The sequence below is a fragment of the Bufo bufo genome, chromosome 11, assembly GCF_905171765.1.
Source record: "Bufo bufo chromosome 11, aBufBuf1.1, whole genome shotgun sequence".
NCBI lineage: Eukaryota > Metazoa > Chordata > Amphibia > Anura > Bufonidae > Bufo > Bufo bufo.
In genome coordinates, this window is record NC_053399.1 from 86,694,852 (window position 1) to 86,710,756 (window position 15,905).

General features: G+C 52.4%; 1 protein-coding gene across 1 annotated transcript in view; it reads right to left on the minus strand.

The window, feature by feature from the left end:
* Positions 1-1,646: 1,646 nt before the first annotated feature.
* The window catches only part of ZC3H6 (zinc finger CCCH-type containing 6), a 33,367-nt gene continuing 19,108 nt past the window's right edge, over positions 1,647-15,905 (minus strand). The window contains exons 10-12 of the mRNA XM_040412255.1: positions 7,819-8,159; positions 7,612-7,707; positions 1,647-5,779 (exon numbers count right to left, since the gene is read on the minus strand). Of these exons, the coding sequence (XP_040268189.1) occupies positions 4,302-5,779; positions 7,612-7,707; positions 7,819-8,159 (1,915 nt within the window). The 3' untranslated portion in view covers positions 1,647-4,301. The remainder of the gene's footprint in view (positions 5,780-7,611; positions 7,708-7,818; positions 8,160-15,905) is intronic.

The following is a 15,905-nucleotide window of genomic DNA, read 5'->3' on the forward strand; positions in this document are numbered from 1 at the left end:
AGGGGAAGAGGACATGGGCATGATACATGGAGAAAGAGGTATTTCCTGTACAGCGTGACCTCTCAGAGTAAAAACAGGAGGGATAACACTATATCTGGCCATTATGTGGCTCCATCCCTAATTCTCAGTTATCCCTGAGCTAGTAGCCGCTATGATGTCTCCCATACACAGCACAGTGTAGATCCTACTCCTCTAACATTGGGATATCACACTGCAAGTCTCAATCTCCACAGCAGTTCTCTCCTCCTTGCCTCTCCATAGACATCTATAGGCAGCAGCTGTAACCTAATTCCCATCTTTGAACTCAGTGCAGGAGGCAGTGGAAGAGGACATGAGCATGATACATGGAGAAAGAGGTATTTATTGTACAGCGCGACTTCTCAAGAGTAAGCTACATGCGTGTAGAGGAGGGAGCTCCATTTATTACCAATTTTCCCTCTGCAGGCTCCATTCCTAATTCTTAGTTATCCCTGAGCTAGTAGCCGCTATGATGTCTCCCATACACAGCACACAGAGTAAATACTATTCCGCTAACATTATGATATCACACTGTAAGGCTGGGTTCACACGGGCGTTGCGGGAAAATTAGCTTTTTTCCCCGCGAGTACAAAGCGTTTTAACGCGTGAGAAAAATCGGCATGTTTGGTACCCAGACTTTTTCACAGAAGTTCAGGTTTGGGTTAGGTGTTCTGTAGATTTTATTATTTTCCCTTATAACATGGTTAGAAGGGAAAATAATAGCATTCTTAATACAGAATGCTTAGTAAAATGTCCATTGAGGGGTTAAAAATAATAAACAAATTTAACTCACCCCTTCACTCTTCAGGACCTGGCTAAAGGACCTTTGATGACATCACTGCGCTCATCACCATGGTGATGGACGATGTGAATGAGCGCAGTGATGTCACCAAAGGTCCTTTTCCTCCCAGGTCATCAAAGAAGAAGACAGTAGAGAAGCCGGGCTGCGCGAACAAGTGGATGAGGTGAGTTAAATTTTTTTTTTTTTTTTAATTAACCCCTCCATCCCAATTTTACTATGCATTCTGTATTAAGAATGATATTATTTTCCCTTATAACCATGTTATAAGGAAAAATAAAAATGATCGGATCCCCATCCCGATCGTCTCCTATTAACCATGCATGAAAATCGCACCGCATCCGCACTCGCTTGCGATTTTCACGCAGCCCCATTCACTTCTATGGAAAAACGCAGAATATAGAGCATGCTGCGATTTTCACGCAACGCACAAGTGATGCGTGAAAATCACCGCTCGTGTACACAGCCCCATAGAAATGAATAGGTCAGGATTCAGTGCGGGTGCAATGTGTTCACCTCACGCATTGCACCCGCGCGGAAAACTCGCCCCGTGTGAAAGAGGCCTAAGTGTCTCTCTCTGTAGCAGTTCTTTCCCCCTTGCCTCTCCATAGACATCTACGGACAGCAACTGTAACCTGATTTCAATATTCTCTCTGGATTTTTTATAGTGCAGGAGAAGAGGACACGAGTCTGATACGTGGAAAAAGAGGTATTTTCTGTACAGTTTCTTTTTTATGGGGCAAACACAAATAAACGGTAGTCCTTTGAAGTGTATCTACAAGCATAATATTCCCTGCGCGAGTGAAAAGAAGCACATACAAAATAATAGTACGACATATATTTCCAATAATAGTTTTACAAGCCGTAAACCATGAACAAAAAAAAAATTTTTTTAAAAAAAAGCAGTGCACTAAAACGGGGAAACGTCGCAGCATATACATTCAGTTAAAACAGCAGAATTTATAAGTACGGAAAATACACAAAAAATAGGCAAGTACAAAATGCCATGCAAAATACATCACCATCTACACTATACACGATAAAGACGGCCGGAACGAAATGTAGTCGTCGTCATAAAAATAACGGCAAACTCTCTCCTTGAAGATCACATGATTCTAGAACTTTCTGTTCACTTTACAGTTACTTCATAAAATTGCTTAAAAGGCGGTTGACCGATAATACGTGGGCATGATTTTACAAAGGGGCGGGATTTTACAGTGCGCGCCATTGTTGTTTATGAGTGATTTCGAGCATTTATAGGGGAGCTGCCCCTTACTCCATTTACAGAATATACATGCAGTAACAACATCTTTGGGGGCCTGTTACCTTCATGAAGTTATTGCCTGGTTGTTCCATTCCTCTATTATCCCTACCAGTCTGCAATAAAGGCCTAACTGGTTGTTACCAGTCTGACTGGATAGTGTCAGACTGTGCAAGGACACGCTCCCCAACTTGAACATCCCGGTGTACCCACGGTAGACCGCTAGCAATTCATTCATAAAATTCTAGCAGGAATAACAGAGGAAGGAGAAAACATAGTCTCATAAGAATTGATGCTCCAGAATTGTTATTACAAGGGGAATGCAAGTAGTTCCTAAACCAGACATGACAGGGAGTAGGGACGGGGCCTCTTCAATGCATTATCCCATGCAGTTTGCTTTACTACATATGGCCTATACACTGTATATTCCACCCCTGGGCAGAGCCTCCCGGAAGAGCTGAGGGCCAGCTACTCAACTTACAAGAGAGAGACTCAAACATCAGCCATTTTGAACAGCGAAGAAAGTAACCACTAGAGGGAGCTGACGTAGCCATACCAGGTCACTCGAAAAGGGCGGTAAGTGAATAGCGAACTGTGTTATCAGGCCAGACCCTAATCGTCGTCTTTGTTGAGGTCTCTCCCCCAACAGATGAAGAGTCCCATAGAAACAACCGGGACCTGTCGACAGATGCTACACCTACCGCAGAAGCTGGAGGACAGTTTGGTCATCAAAGGGTTGGATTGTCTCCGCCACCGACACAGTTTTCTATTTTATGAATCTTAAAGGGGTTAGGTATGGCACCAATGTCCGACAGGTGTGGGTCTCATCTCTGGGACTTGCATCTATCTCTAGAACTGGCCCCCAAAGTGAACAAGGTCGGCCACCCTCCTTTCACTTCTATAGCTGAGCGTGCTCACTCAGCTCTTTTCGGAACTCCCATGAGATCACACCGTGCACCCCCCTCTTTGGGGGTCCCGTACTACAGAAGGATGCAGGTCCCACTGGGGGGGAACTGCACCTATCGGACATTGGTGGCATAACCTAGCGGTATGCCACCAAAGCACTCTTTAACCGTATCGTCAAAACTTTCTAACACACATTAAATGCCAACTCCTTATCAGTTTCAAGATCTCTTCTTCTTGCCAGTGAACGGAGAACCTATCCTGATGGCATCCACAGTCCCGTTACGCTGAATCCGAGTCCTGCCCTGTAACAAGCTGTGCAATGGAGTTAGCTCGACAGTATCACGTATTGGAGCGGTAGGGGTCGGACTCCTCAGACAGCGCCGTGCGCTGAATAGTGGCTGAGCTTGGTACTGCAGCTCAATCCCATTCACTGACGGATACGACAGGTTGTGGGAGAGGGCCCAAACGCTGCGGCAGCTGTTTGGAGTTGGACCCCCAATACTATTGGCCTATCCTCAAGAAAACCGATCACTATTGACGTCCTGGACAACCCCTTTAAATTCATCCTGAACGTTGTCATTTACAGCCGTAACACTTCTGTATAAGCCCCCGTATGTAGTAAAGCAAAATGAACCTTAAGGATATGCCATCAATGTCGACAGGAGCAGACCCCAGAGGTAGGACCCGCACCTATCTAGAGAACGGGGGTCCCAAAGTGAAATGCTGCGCGTGGCATGCTGTCCAATTATCTCTATGGGAGTCCCCCGACTATTTTCAGAAGTCCCGCATCTCCGTTCACCACTATGGGACTGTTGAAAAAAATCTAAGCCAGCGCTCAACTATAGTGGTGAACGGAGGGTGGCGGCGCATGTGCGGCTGCTCTCCGTTTACTCCAGAGTAAGGAGTGGGTCCAAGAGCTGGGAGGCGCACCTATCTGACACTGATGGCATAGCCTAGAGATGTCCCAGACTGGAACACCCCTTTAATACCCCCCCCAGTCTTGCTTATAAGCGGAGATATCTAATTTACACCGTCATGAGCATAGCACATACCATATACACGTATAATCTCCACATTGTGCCCTATTTACAGTGAAAGTGCTTGGTTGTAGCCCGTTATGTCGCTTTCTCTATCACATGATCCACTAGCATAGGAATAAAAAATACAATACCACAGGAAGGAAATGCAGCCGGCACGGCAGAAATGTACACGGGGAGCGGCGCGGAGGAGCGTGGTTTAATGTACAAATAAATAACGGAGAAGGGGAGAGGCCGGCACAGGACAGGAAATACAAAAACCTAAGAAACTGGAGTGCCGCTAGCAGAATGGAGAAGCCGTGGGGTCGAAGGTTTTGAAAACGTCTTTCAGCGGCTTGTCGTCACCTTCGCCCTCTGCCTTGGTTTCTGGGTCTTGGCTTGGAGCTGCTGGTTTGTTCTGCCTCGGATCGCTGTACTGAGGCCTTATGAGTCCCGCCAACGCTGAGACGGGGAGGTTGTGAATGGCGGGCACCGGTGCTGTGGTGTTTTTATCTGTTGCCTCCTCTTTGTCGGCGGGGCAGTCGACCTTATCCTCACTGTCCTCCGGACTCTTAATAGTGGGTTCTCCGATGGGCAGCTGCGGCTTCTCCTCCGTTTCCTCGGATTCGTCTTTGCTGGGCTTGCCCGCCTCCTCAGTCTTTTTTTCATGGTCTCCGTTTTCTCCTACGGAAGTCGGAACGGTATCTGCTGATGTCGTGGAGCCGTCTCGTTGCCTGTACAGACTAATATTTTTCAGTATGGACACAGGACTACCCAATCTGCTGCCAGAAGGGGACGTTTTTGGAGCGTATGATGAAAGGACTTCTTGGGCAGGCTTCACGGATGTTGGTGGTGAACTTATGGATGATCTTGCTGCCAAGCGGGGGTCAACTTTAGGTGGCAAGGACTCCTTTGCTGCGCTCGGCTGGCTGTCATTGCTGGGGAATCTATGAAGTCGGGACTGAAGGCTCTTTTGGAGACGGGGGTCGCTCATTTTGTGGATTGTCACATGCGAATCTGCTGCTGCTGCTGGTTCCACGTAGCTGCCTTTGACTGAAATGATCGCTTGTTTCGCTTTTTGCTCCAGTCTGGGATCCACCCTCTCCAGTCTTGGGTCAGACCCGGACTGAAGCACCTCCGTGACCAGGGGCCTGGATTTATTAAGCCTCTGGTCAGCAATTAGTGGAGGCAATGGAAGATTTATAGAGGACACTGGGTCAGGTTTTGGAGGGGGGACTGGGAGTAGATCCTCAGGTGCCCACACAATAAGTTTTGCAAAGTTGGGTTTGGACAGTACAATGTCCATTTTAATGTGGCTGAATTGCCTCAGCTTACAGCGCGGGTCCCTTAGACTTACCCCTGGTAAGGTTTCTAACGGTATGACTGCGGTTTTCTCTCTTAGTTCCCTTTCGGCATCCTCATCCTCATCATCATTCCCTCTCGGCTTGATGTTACTACCTCCTGAGTGAGGAAGGTGGATAACGGCAGAGGTCTCCAGTTTAACCTTCCTGGGGTCCCGTGTGTTTCTGGGATCAGATGTGGCACTCTCCACGTGATGTCCGGGACTTTGTCCCGGGTGAAGTCTTAGTCTAGGATCGAATGGCTGGCCACCAACAGCCCTGTCTTTGGCCAGCCTTGGGTCGCATACTTGAGGGGCCGGCGGCTGCTGCTCGGTGGAGTTGTTCCTGGCCAGTTTGGTTTGGTTCCGCAGGGTTTTTAAGATCGAACTAACGCCGCTACCGTCCTCTTCCTCACTGCTATACCAGTTTGCAAATTCATCTGAAAATAAAGCAAGAGCACGGTTAACATTTGTGCCAATCGTGTGTATGGAGCGGAAAAGAGCAAAGTGAGACATTCACTGAGATGACCCAGTTCTCTGTGAAGTGTGCATCAGTGTGATAGTATTTCTAATGTACCAGAAAGGGTTACTTCTGTTTGTACCAGGAAGGGTTATTCGATGAAGTAGGCCAGAAGATGCTGGGGGACTGACAGTAGCACAAACTATACAAGGACTTCCAGTCTGTTCATGTAATTAAAGGGGTTCTGCACTTTGTTTAAACTGATGTGCTATCCTCTGGATAGATCTTCAGCATCTGATCGGCGGGGGTCCGACACCCGGGACCCCCGCCGATCAGCTGTTTGAGAAGGCAGAGGCGCCGCGGCCTCCTCACTGTTTACCGCAAGCCCAGTGATGTCACGACTAGTATCAATGGCCTGGGCGGGGCTGTGCTCCTTTTAAGTGAACAGAGCTTAGCCCCCGCCCCAGGCCAGTGATACCAGTCGTGACGTCACTGGGCCTGCGGTAAACCGTGAGAAGGCCGCGGCGCTGCCTTCTCAAACAGCTGATCGGTGGGGGTCCCGGGTGTCGGACCCCCGACGATCAGATGCTGATGATCTATCCAGAGGATAGCACATCAGTTTAAAATAACTGTAGAACCCCTTTAAAGAGAGTCTGGTCAGCAACTCTCTGTGTTTTAAATGGCTCCCCCCCTGCACTGTGGGACACACATACATAAGCTGGGTTTACGCTGCCCAAGAAGCAGTCGATTATAGGGAAAGAAGCGTTCCTTCCCAACAAAAAGGCTGGAGGTGAGGTGCTGCATCATCATCACCTCCACAATATGAGGACAAGGGATCATTTCTGGACAGCCAGACCAGTATCAAATCACGGCCGTGCCCGGATGTGTGCCATAAGATACCCACTGTGGGCAGCGTAATTGATGGAATGGGCTGTACACGCGCCGCTTTTCACACCAGTAAGTGGGCATTTTGAATGTGGAGAAAGGAGAATCAGACTTCCTGATCGCTTTCTGCTGACAGTAGGTGATCTTCCGTTTCAGGTATATATATATATATACTAGTATTGGGCAAAACCACAGTAAAGGATTTGGAATATTAGGAAAGATGACAAATACATTGGACTCCTAGTTGTGAGTCTGGTGTTTTCATAAGGGGAACGCGCCCCCTGCTGGGTATTCACAAACAGCCAGCAATCACAGGCCAATGTCATTTTCATAGTTAACATTTCGTAAGCCATTTTGGCTAATAGTTGTACAGACATGTATTCTTAAAGGGGTTGGCCCACCTCAGACACTGGGGGCATATTGCTAGGATATGCCCCCCAATGTCTGATAGGTAAAGGTTTCACCTCAGGGACCCGCAACTATCTTTAGAACGGAGCGGAGGGGGCACTGCGCATGAGGAGATGCCCTCCATTCACTCCTATAAAAACGTGAAAAATAACCGACTGCTGGATTGACTATTTCCGTCAGTGAAGGAAGCAGTGGCTGTGCTTGCGCAGTGGATTTTCCATTCATTTCAATGGAACTGCCGAAAATAGCAGAGCGTGCCGCTTGGCTATTTTCGGCGCTCCCATAGGAATGAATGGAGGGCGGCTCTGCATGCCACTTTCACTAAACATAGATGCGGGTCCCAGAGGTGAGACATTGCAGGTATATCCTAGCGATATACCCCCAACGTCTGAGGTGAGACAACCCCTTTAAGCAGGGCAGAATATACCCATAAAAGATCTGCTTGAAGCATTGGGTCAAGAATAAAAAGGGAGGAGGACGGCATATTTTACGATTCTGCATAGTACATCAGATACATACCCTCTTCTCTACTCATGGATCTCTGTGGCGGAGGTTGACTCGTGTCTCCGCCGTCCATCGTTTTTCCAATTCTTGAAAATAAAACTTTATGCATAGCTAAAAGTCAAAAACACACAACACAGAGGTAAATGTGGGGTGTTCCCTGCGTAACCGAAGCACCACTATGTGTTCACATCCTCACGGTGGTACTTGCTAAATGTGACTTACATTCAGGAACGCTGGAAGGTTTCACGCTATGAACGGCCTGCTGGGAGTAGTAGTTCTCATAGTAGGCAGGTGCACTCTGTACAGACTGATAGCTGCTTTGTTGCTGCATTCCGTGCGGCTGCTCGTCTGCACTGTGGTGGTATGGCGGTGGGTGGACACTGGGACCTTCTCTCTGATGGTTCATACCGTGGCCTGCGGAGGAGTTGAACGATGCATTCACGCCTGAGTTCCCATACAGTGGAGGTGGCGGCAGGGGCCCCGGGTCAGGCAGGGGCTCAGAGTTGTACAAAGACGGGTGATTTCCTTGGTACTGCATGTACGGTTGATTGTAAAACTTTGACCTGCATTGGAGGCGACAAGTGACACGTCTTACTTACGGTAAGGTGGTATGGTTACTAATGGTAGGTCTGACATCCACGACTCCCGCTGATCAGCTGTTGGGGAGCAGCTCCAGCGCAGGAGGTAGGCGCCAGAACTACACAGCTGTCCGTTGTGTAGTTGCTGGAGCCCGTTACTGCCGTAGTCACTTGAAGTAACCAGCTCTATCCACTACACCAGGGGTGGGGGACCTCCGGCCCGCAGGATAATTTCATGTCGCCCCAGCCCCCTTCCAGAGCATATAGCGAAAATGCTAATGACCTGAGGCTGCTGTAGGCTTGCGAAAAAAGAGGCAGGGACAGTGGCAGGGAGAGTGAAAACTGGATGAACCCCTCTCTGGACCCTCTGTGTTTAGCTTGGCTGCCATTAAAGGGGTATTCCCATCTTAGACAATGGGGGCATATCGCTAGGATATGCCCCCGTTGTCTGATAGGTGCGGGTCCCACCTATATCGAGAACGGAGCGGGGAGCGCTGTGGCTCCAGGACCCCAGATTTCCCGGGGCCCGTCCACCACCAAGCGCTAATCCCCACCTCTCCCATAGAAGTGAATTGGAGAATGTGCCGCCAGTGCTCGGCTATTTTCGGCGGCCCCATAGAAATGAATGGAGGGCGGCTACGCATGCGCAGTGCGCTGTCCTTCACTTTCGGGGCTCCGTTCTCAATATAGGTGGGGGTCCCCGCACCTATAAGACAATGGGGGCATATCCTAGCGATATGCCCCCATTGTCTGAGATGAGAAAACCCCTTTAATGCCAAATAAAGAAATATGTATATAACATTCTCAACTTTAAAATTAGACTGCTATGTGTGGCCAAAATGGCGCCTGTACTATTTGTAATATATATATATTAGTGCAGGCGCCATTTTGTGCTGCAAAAATACAGCGCTCTAGATTTTTTTAATTGAAGCCCAATTTCTGTAACTTACTCCTTAGTCAGTTATATGTTTGACCAAATATAGCAGTCACATTTTTAAGTTGAGAATTTTGTACGGCCCCCGAACGGTGTTACAAATATCCAAATGGCCCTCGGCAGCAGAAAGGTTCCCCGCCCCTGCACTACACGATAGAGGGCGCCGTCTACTTCTGGCACCATAGCTACTCTCAAACAGCTGATCAGCAGGGGGTCAGACCCCAATTTGATACTACGGCTTACAAAAAGGAGACTTTTGTATTACTTACCAGTAAAGTCTCTTTCTCGCTCTTCCTTGGGGGACACAGGAAACCATGGGTATAGCTCTGCTCCCTAGGAGGCGTGACACTAAGTGAAAGCTGTAAGCCCCTCCTCCATCAGCTATACCCTTCAGCCTGGAGAAGAGACTGCCAGTTGCGTGTCCAAGTAGTGAAAGATAACCACCAACCGGAAAAAAGAACTGTCGAGCCCCAACGGGGGCAACCAAGCCGGAACCACAACTGTAAACCCAAATGAAGGGCGGGTGCTGTGTCCCCCAAGGAAGAGCGAGAAAGAGACTTTACTGGTAAGTAATACAAAAGTCTCCTTTTCTCGCCCATATTCCTTGGGGGACACAGGAAACCATGGGACGTTCCAGAGCAGTCCCAGAAGGGAGGGACCAGAACAAACTAGACCAACACCAGAGGCATCAATCAACTGCCGCCTGCAACACCAGACGGCCTAAAGCAGCGTCAGCCGACGCATGAGTATGCACCCTGTAGAACTTGGTGAAGGTGTGCAAGGAGGACCAAGTGGCCGCCTTGCAAATCTGCTCCGTAGAAGCCCGATTCCTCTGAGCCCAGGAAGCCCCGACCGCTCTAGTGGAGTGAGCGGTAACACCAAGGGGCGGAACCTTGCCCTTGGCGAGATAAGCCTCAGTAACAGCCATTTTGACAAAACGGGCGATAGTAACTTTGGATGCCGCCATCCCTCTGCGCGACCCCTCCGGGACCACAAAGAGCGAGTCAGTATGCCTGAAAGAGCTGGTTACTTCCAGGTAAATCTTGAGCGCCCTGACAACGTCCAGGCGATGAAGCTTCCTCTCCCGCGGGTGGGAAGGGGAAGGACACAAAGAGGGGAGAACGATGTCCTCGTTCAGATGAAAGGCGGAGACCACTTTAGGAAGGAAGGGACCGGACGAAGAACCACCTTGTCCTGGTGGAACACTAGGAAAGGTTCCAGACAGGAGAGTGCAGCCAATTCGGACACCCTCCGAAGAGAGGTGACGGCTACAAGGAAAATAACCTTGCAGGACAGAAGTCGCAAGGAAACCGTCCGCAGAGGCTCGAAAGGAGAAGCCTGGAGCGCCGAGAGAACCAGGTTCAGGTCCCAGGGCGGTACCGGAGGGCGGTACGGGGGAACCGCGTGAGCCACGCCCTGAAGGAAGGTCTTGACAGGACCAAGGGGGGCCAGTGGGCGCTGAAACAAAATGGACAGCGCAGACACCTGACCCTTCAAAGAACTAAGACCCAGACCTTGGGCGAGTCCGCTCTGCAGAAAGGACAAAACGGTGGGGAGAGAAAAGCGGAGCGGAGGAATCCCCAGATCAGCACAGAACCCCAAATAGGTCCTCCAGGTCCTATAATAGATCCTAGAAGAGGACGGCTTACGGGCGCGGATCATGGTGCGGACGACGTCCGCAGAAAAACCCCTACGTGTCAGGACGGTGGTCTCAACAACCACGCCGTCAAACGTAGGGACCCTAAACGCGGATGGAAGATCGGTCCCTGAGAGAGAAGATCTTCCCTGGCGGGCAGCGGCCAGGGCGCGTCTGCCAGGAGCAGCATGAGGTCGGCATACCAAGACCGGCGGGGCCAGTCCGGAGCGACCAGAATCACCGAGACGCCTTCCGCCGCGATCTTCCGAAGGACCTTGGGCAGGAGAGGGATGGGAGGGAATATGTATGGGCGCGCGAAGCCTCGCCAAGGAAGAACGAGGGCATCGGCTCCGCAAGCTCCCGGATCCCTGGCCCTGGACAGATAGGCGGGGACCTTGTGATTGAATTTTGAGGCCATGAGGTCCACGTCCGGTATGCCCCAACGAAGGCAAATGGCCTCGAATACCTCCGGGTGAAGAGACCACTCGCCGGGGTCGACGGTGGTGCGACTGAGGAAGTCCGCCGCCCAATTGTCCACCCCTGGAATAAAAATTGCAGATAGGGCCGGGACGTGGGCTTCCGCCCAGCGGAGAATGCTGGTGACCTCCCGCATTGCTGCAGCGCTGCGAGTGCCCCCCTGGTGGTTTATGTACGCCACAGCCGTGGCGTTGTCCGATTGTACGCGAACTGGATGACCCTTCAGCAGATGAGTCCAGTGTCGTAGAGACAGAAGGGCCGCTCTCAGCTCCAGGACATTGATCGAGAGTTTGGACTCCGATGGAGACCAAATGCCCTGGACGGATCGGGGAGGAAACACGCCTCCCCAGCCCAAGAGACTGGCATCGGTTGTAACCACCAACCAGTTGAGTGGCAGAAAAGACCTGCCCAGAAGAGGGGACTGTAACCACCAGCGGAGAGATGACCGCACCGGAGGCGATAGATGGAAGGGATGATCCAGAGACTCCGGCGATTTGTCCCAGGAGGAGAGGATCGCCCGTTGGAGAGGGCGGGAGTGAAACTGCGCAAATGGGATCGCCTCGAAGCAGGCAACCATCTGCCCCAAGACCCGCATGCAGAAGCGGAAGGACGGTCGACGGTGGAGAAGGAGACCCCGAACCGCCCCACGGAGGACCAGACGTTTTTCCGAGGGAAGACGTACCTCCGCCGCTCCTGTGTCTAAAAGCATTCCCAGGAAGACTAGTTGTCTGGAGGGGGGAAGGGAGGACTTGGGGAAGTTGATGACCCAACCGAACCTCGCCAGAGTCTCTAGAGTGAGATCCACGCTGGCAACCGCTTGAGAAAGGGACGGAGCCTTGATGAGGATATCGTCCAAGTACGGTAGCAGAAAAACACCCCTGGAACGGAGTAAGGCCAAAACCGGGGCCAGGACCTTGGTGAACACCCGGGGGGCTGTTGCCAGCCCAAAGGGAAGGGCGACAAATTGGAAGTGGAGGTCCCCCACGGCGAATCGGAGGAAGCGATGGTGACACCGGGCTACCGGAACATGGAGGTAGGCATCCTGTATATCGATGGAAGACATGAAATCTCCCTGCTCCAGGGAAGCCACCGCGGAACGGAGGGACTCCATCCGAAACCATCGAAGGAGGAGAAAACGGTTGAGCTTTTTGAGGTCCAAAATGGGCCGCACCGAACCTCCCTTCTTGGGAACTACAAAGAGGTTCGAGTAGAACCCTTGGAACCTTTCCTCTAGAGGAACGGGGGTAATCACCCCCCTGTCCAGTAAGGCTTGAACGGCCGCGGAGAACGCAGCCGCGCTTTTCGGGTCCCGCGGCGGGCGGGAGCGAAAGAACCGATCTGGAGGGAAGGATGCAAATTCGATTTTGTATCCGGAGGACACAATTTCGAGGGCCCAGGCGTCGGAGACGTAAGCCATCCAGACGTCCCTGAAAAGGAGGAGCCGGCCGCCAGGAGGGCTGCGCCCGAAAAAACGGCTTCCTACGCTTATCCTGGGGAGGAGCCGAAGCGGCAGCTGTGGTGGGAGCCCCAGAGGCCCTGCGGGAGGACCGAAAACGAGACGCACCAGGGCGTCCGCGGGGGGCGCCCCTGGCTTGGGGTTGAGGAAGATGGGTGCTTTTACCACCCGTGGCCTCCGAAATAAGTTCGTCTAGGCGGACCCCGAAAAGGCGGGAACCCGCAAACGGTAGCCCCGCCAAGGAACGTTTGGAGGCAGCGTCCGCTTTCCAAACCTTCAGCCAGAGCTCCCTCCTGACGGAAACTGCCAGGGCGGAGGAGCGTGCAATAAGGGCTCCCGCATCAAGGGAGGCCTCACAAACAAAATTCCCGGCCCGAATAATAAGCTGGGCCAAGGAACGTAGGTCCTGGATGGGGACGTCCGAGTCCAACTCCTGTTCCAGCTGCGCACCCCAAGCAGAGATTGTTTTCCCTGCCCAAGCAGAGGCAAAAACCGGTCTGAGAGCAGAACCGGAGGCAGCAAAAATGCCCTTGGAAAGGGTCTCCATGCGACGGTCCTCCGCTGACTGAAGAGAGGACCCGTCGGGAACAGGGATGGCCGTGTTCTTTGACAGCCGGGCCACAGGGGGGTCCACCTTGGGTGGGGAAGACCATGTGGCCACAACATCGGCTGGAAAAGGATAACAAATGTCTAGCTTCTTGGGGTTGACAAAACGGGCGTCCGGGCGAGCCCAAGCCTTAGACACCACAGAGGAGAAATCAGAGTGGATTGGAAAGACTTTTGAGGCCTGCCTGGGTCTGATAAAGGAGACGCTAGCTGCGTCAGAGCTAGGGGGGTCATCCTGCACCTTAAAGGTGTCACGAATATCAGAGATGAGTTGACCCATCGCTGAGGCTAGCTTGGACGGCAGGGCCGAGTCCATTTCCAAATCTGAAACCGCCAATTCACCTTCAGAGAGCGAATCCTTTGGAGAGGAGAGGCCCGTCTGGGTGCGCACGCGTGGCGGGGAGAGTGAGGCCTCAGAGGAGGAGGCTCGCTCTACTCTAATACGCTTCTGAGAGTGCCTAGCTCGGGAGGGGTCACTAAGAGAGAGTGAACCCGCTGCAGCGGCAGAAGCAGTGGACCCGGAGGGCGCGACAGTCAGAGAGGCGTCCTGCGGGGTAGGTGGCCTGTCTATTAGGCGGCCCACGACATGAGTGAGGCTTTCCACGGCCTGGGACAGGGATCTAGCCCAGTCAGGCGGGTCAGAGGAAGCAGGGAGCGACACAGCGGGCGACTGAGGCTGCGGTGGAGCTCGGCATGCAGTACAGTGCGGATCAGACTGCCCCCGGGGAAAGGGTTCCCTACAAGCAGTACAGGCATGGTACCAAGGCTTGGCGGCTGCAGAAGGGTCTGACATGGTGGAAAAGAGATGTTGCACTTAAAGTGGGAGACCCCAAAGAAAAGTGGTGGCACGGAGGGGGTTAACAGTCCTACCAGACCCGGATGATGCAAGCGGCAGCGGTAAGGGGAACAGACTGAGGAGGCTGTGGAGGAGAGGCAGCAGCACGGAGATGAATGGCTTCAGGATCGCACGGCAGAGCGGATTCCACGCAGCACTGAGAAGTGGAGCCCGATGAAACTGGAAGTAGCGGAGCGCATGTAGGAATCTCCGCCCCCCCTCTGCCGCGCTGAAGAAGAAACAGAGCCGCGCGCGCGCGGCAAAATGATTTTAACCCCCAAGGTGCTGAAGTGCCGGCCAAGATGAAATGGCGCCGTTCACGCCAAGTAAGCGGCCCCCAGCCGCGCCTGGATGTGGCAGACGGCTTGCTTGCCTGCAGCCGTCCCCTGAAGGCAGCGTCCCTGCCAAGGACTTGCCCAGATAAACTCCCCTGCCCGGTAACGTCCCGATATGCCCGGGGGGGGGGCAGGCGATGTAGCAGTGGCCATGTAGCAGTGGCCATGGGGGATGTAGCAGCGGCCATGGGGGATGTAGCAGCGGCCATGGGGGATGTAGCAGCGGTGGGAGGGAGGAAGGGGAGGCTGGAGCAGCCACTCTCACCATACGCTGTCTTCGCCCTCAGTCCATCCAGCAGGGGTCGCCCCTTCAGCTCCTGGCACCGCAGTGGCAGGAAGCCGGGGGAGGGACTTGGCGTGCGGGCGACCCTGAGCTGGCGGGACGCAGGGGAGCGAGGCTGCCCTGGTCCACCTTGTCTTCTGTGGGGGAGGCGGCAGTGCGGAATTACCGGCACTGGCGCAACTCAACCCCGGGAGAAACAGAGGGGTCTAATGCGCCTCTGTTGTCCCTGTAGGTAGAAAAAAATCGAATTAAAAACAACAAATAACGCAAAAAATAAAAAATTCATAGGAAAACAACCCTGCATAAGCAGGGGGTGTCTTGCCTCCTTGGACACTAAGCAAAAACTGGCAGTCTCTTCTCCAGGGTGAAGGGTATAGCTGATGGAGGAGGGGCTTACAGCTTTCACTTAGTGTCACGCCTCCTAGGGAGCAGAGCTATACCCATGGTTTCCTGTGTCCCCCAAGGAATATGGGCGAGAAATACTGGACAACCCCTTGCTATTGCTCAGTCCCAGAGAGCACAGAAGATATAATCCGCCAGAGGACTCTTAAAGGGGTTTCACCAGGTTTCTAAATTATGCCATACCCAGTACGTATAGTAAACCTGACCACTGGGATTCCCACTGATCCCTCGAGCAAAGCTTTGGTACAGTGATCCTCCCGATGGCCTCGGGTTGAGATGGTTTCTAGTTACGAGGGATCTGGAGGCGGCCCTGTCCATTGCGGCCACTTTTCACTTTATTCGAGCACACGATCTCAGTGCCTGTGCTGACACCATATGCAGAACAGTCAACTGGCGGGAAGTCCCAGCCAATCAGCATCAGCGCATGCAGAGATTGGCTGAAGTTGACACCCCCACCAATCAGGGCACCGGAGGTCCTGTGAGCGCCGCAGCCTTCTACGTGCGCTGTACGTTGTATAGCGAGCTGCTCCTAGGCCGCGTGACCGATGAACGTGTCGTCACTAGCCTAGGGAAAGCTGAGAGAAGACTGCCAGTGCCTTCTCAAACAGCTGATCCATGGGGGTCCCGGGTTTCGGACCCCCACTAATCAGATACTGATGACCTATCCTCTTATAAAGTCTTGGAAACCCCTTTAACTATTCACCAGAAAAGTTTGGCTTAATGAGGTTCTGATTGGCCTTTTTCCAGCTGCTCCTCCGGACCCCGGA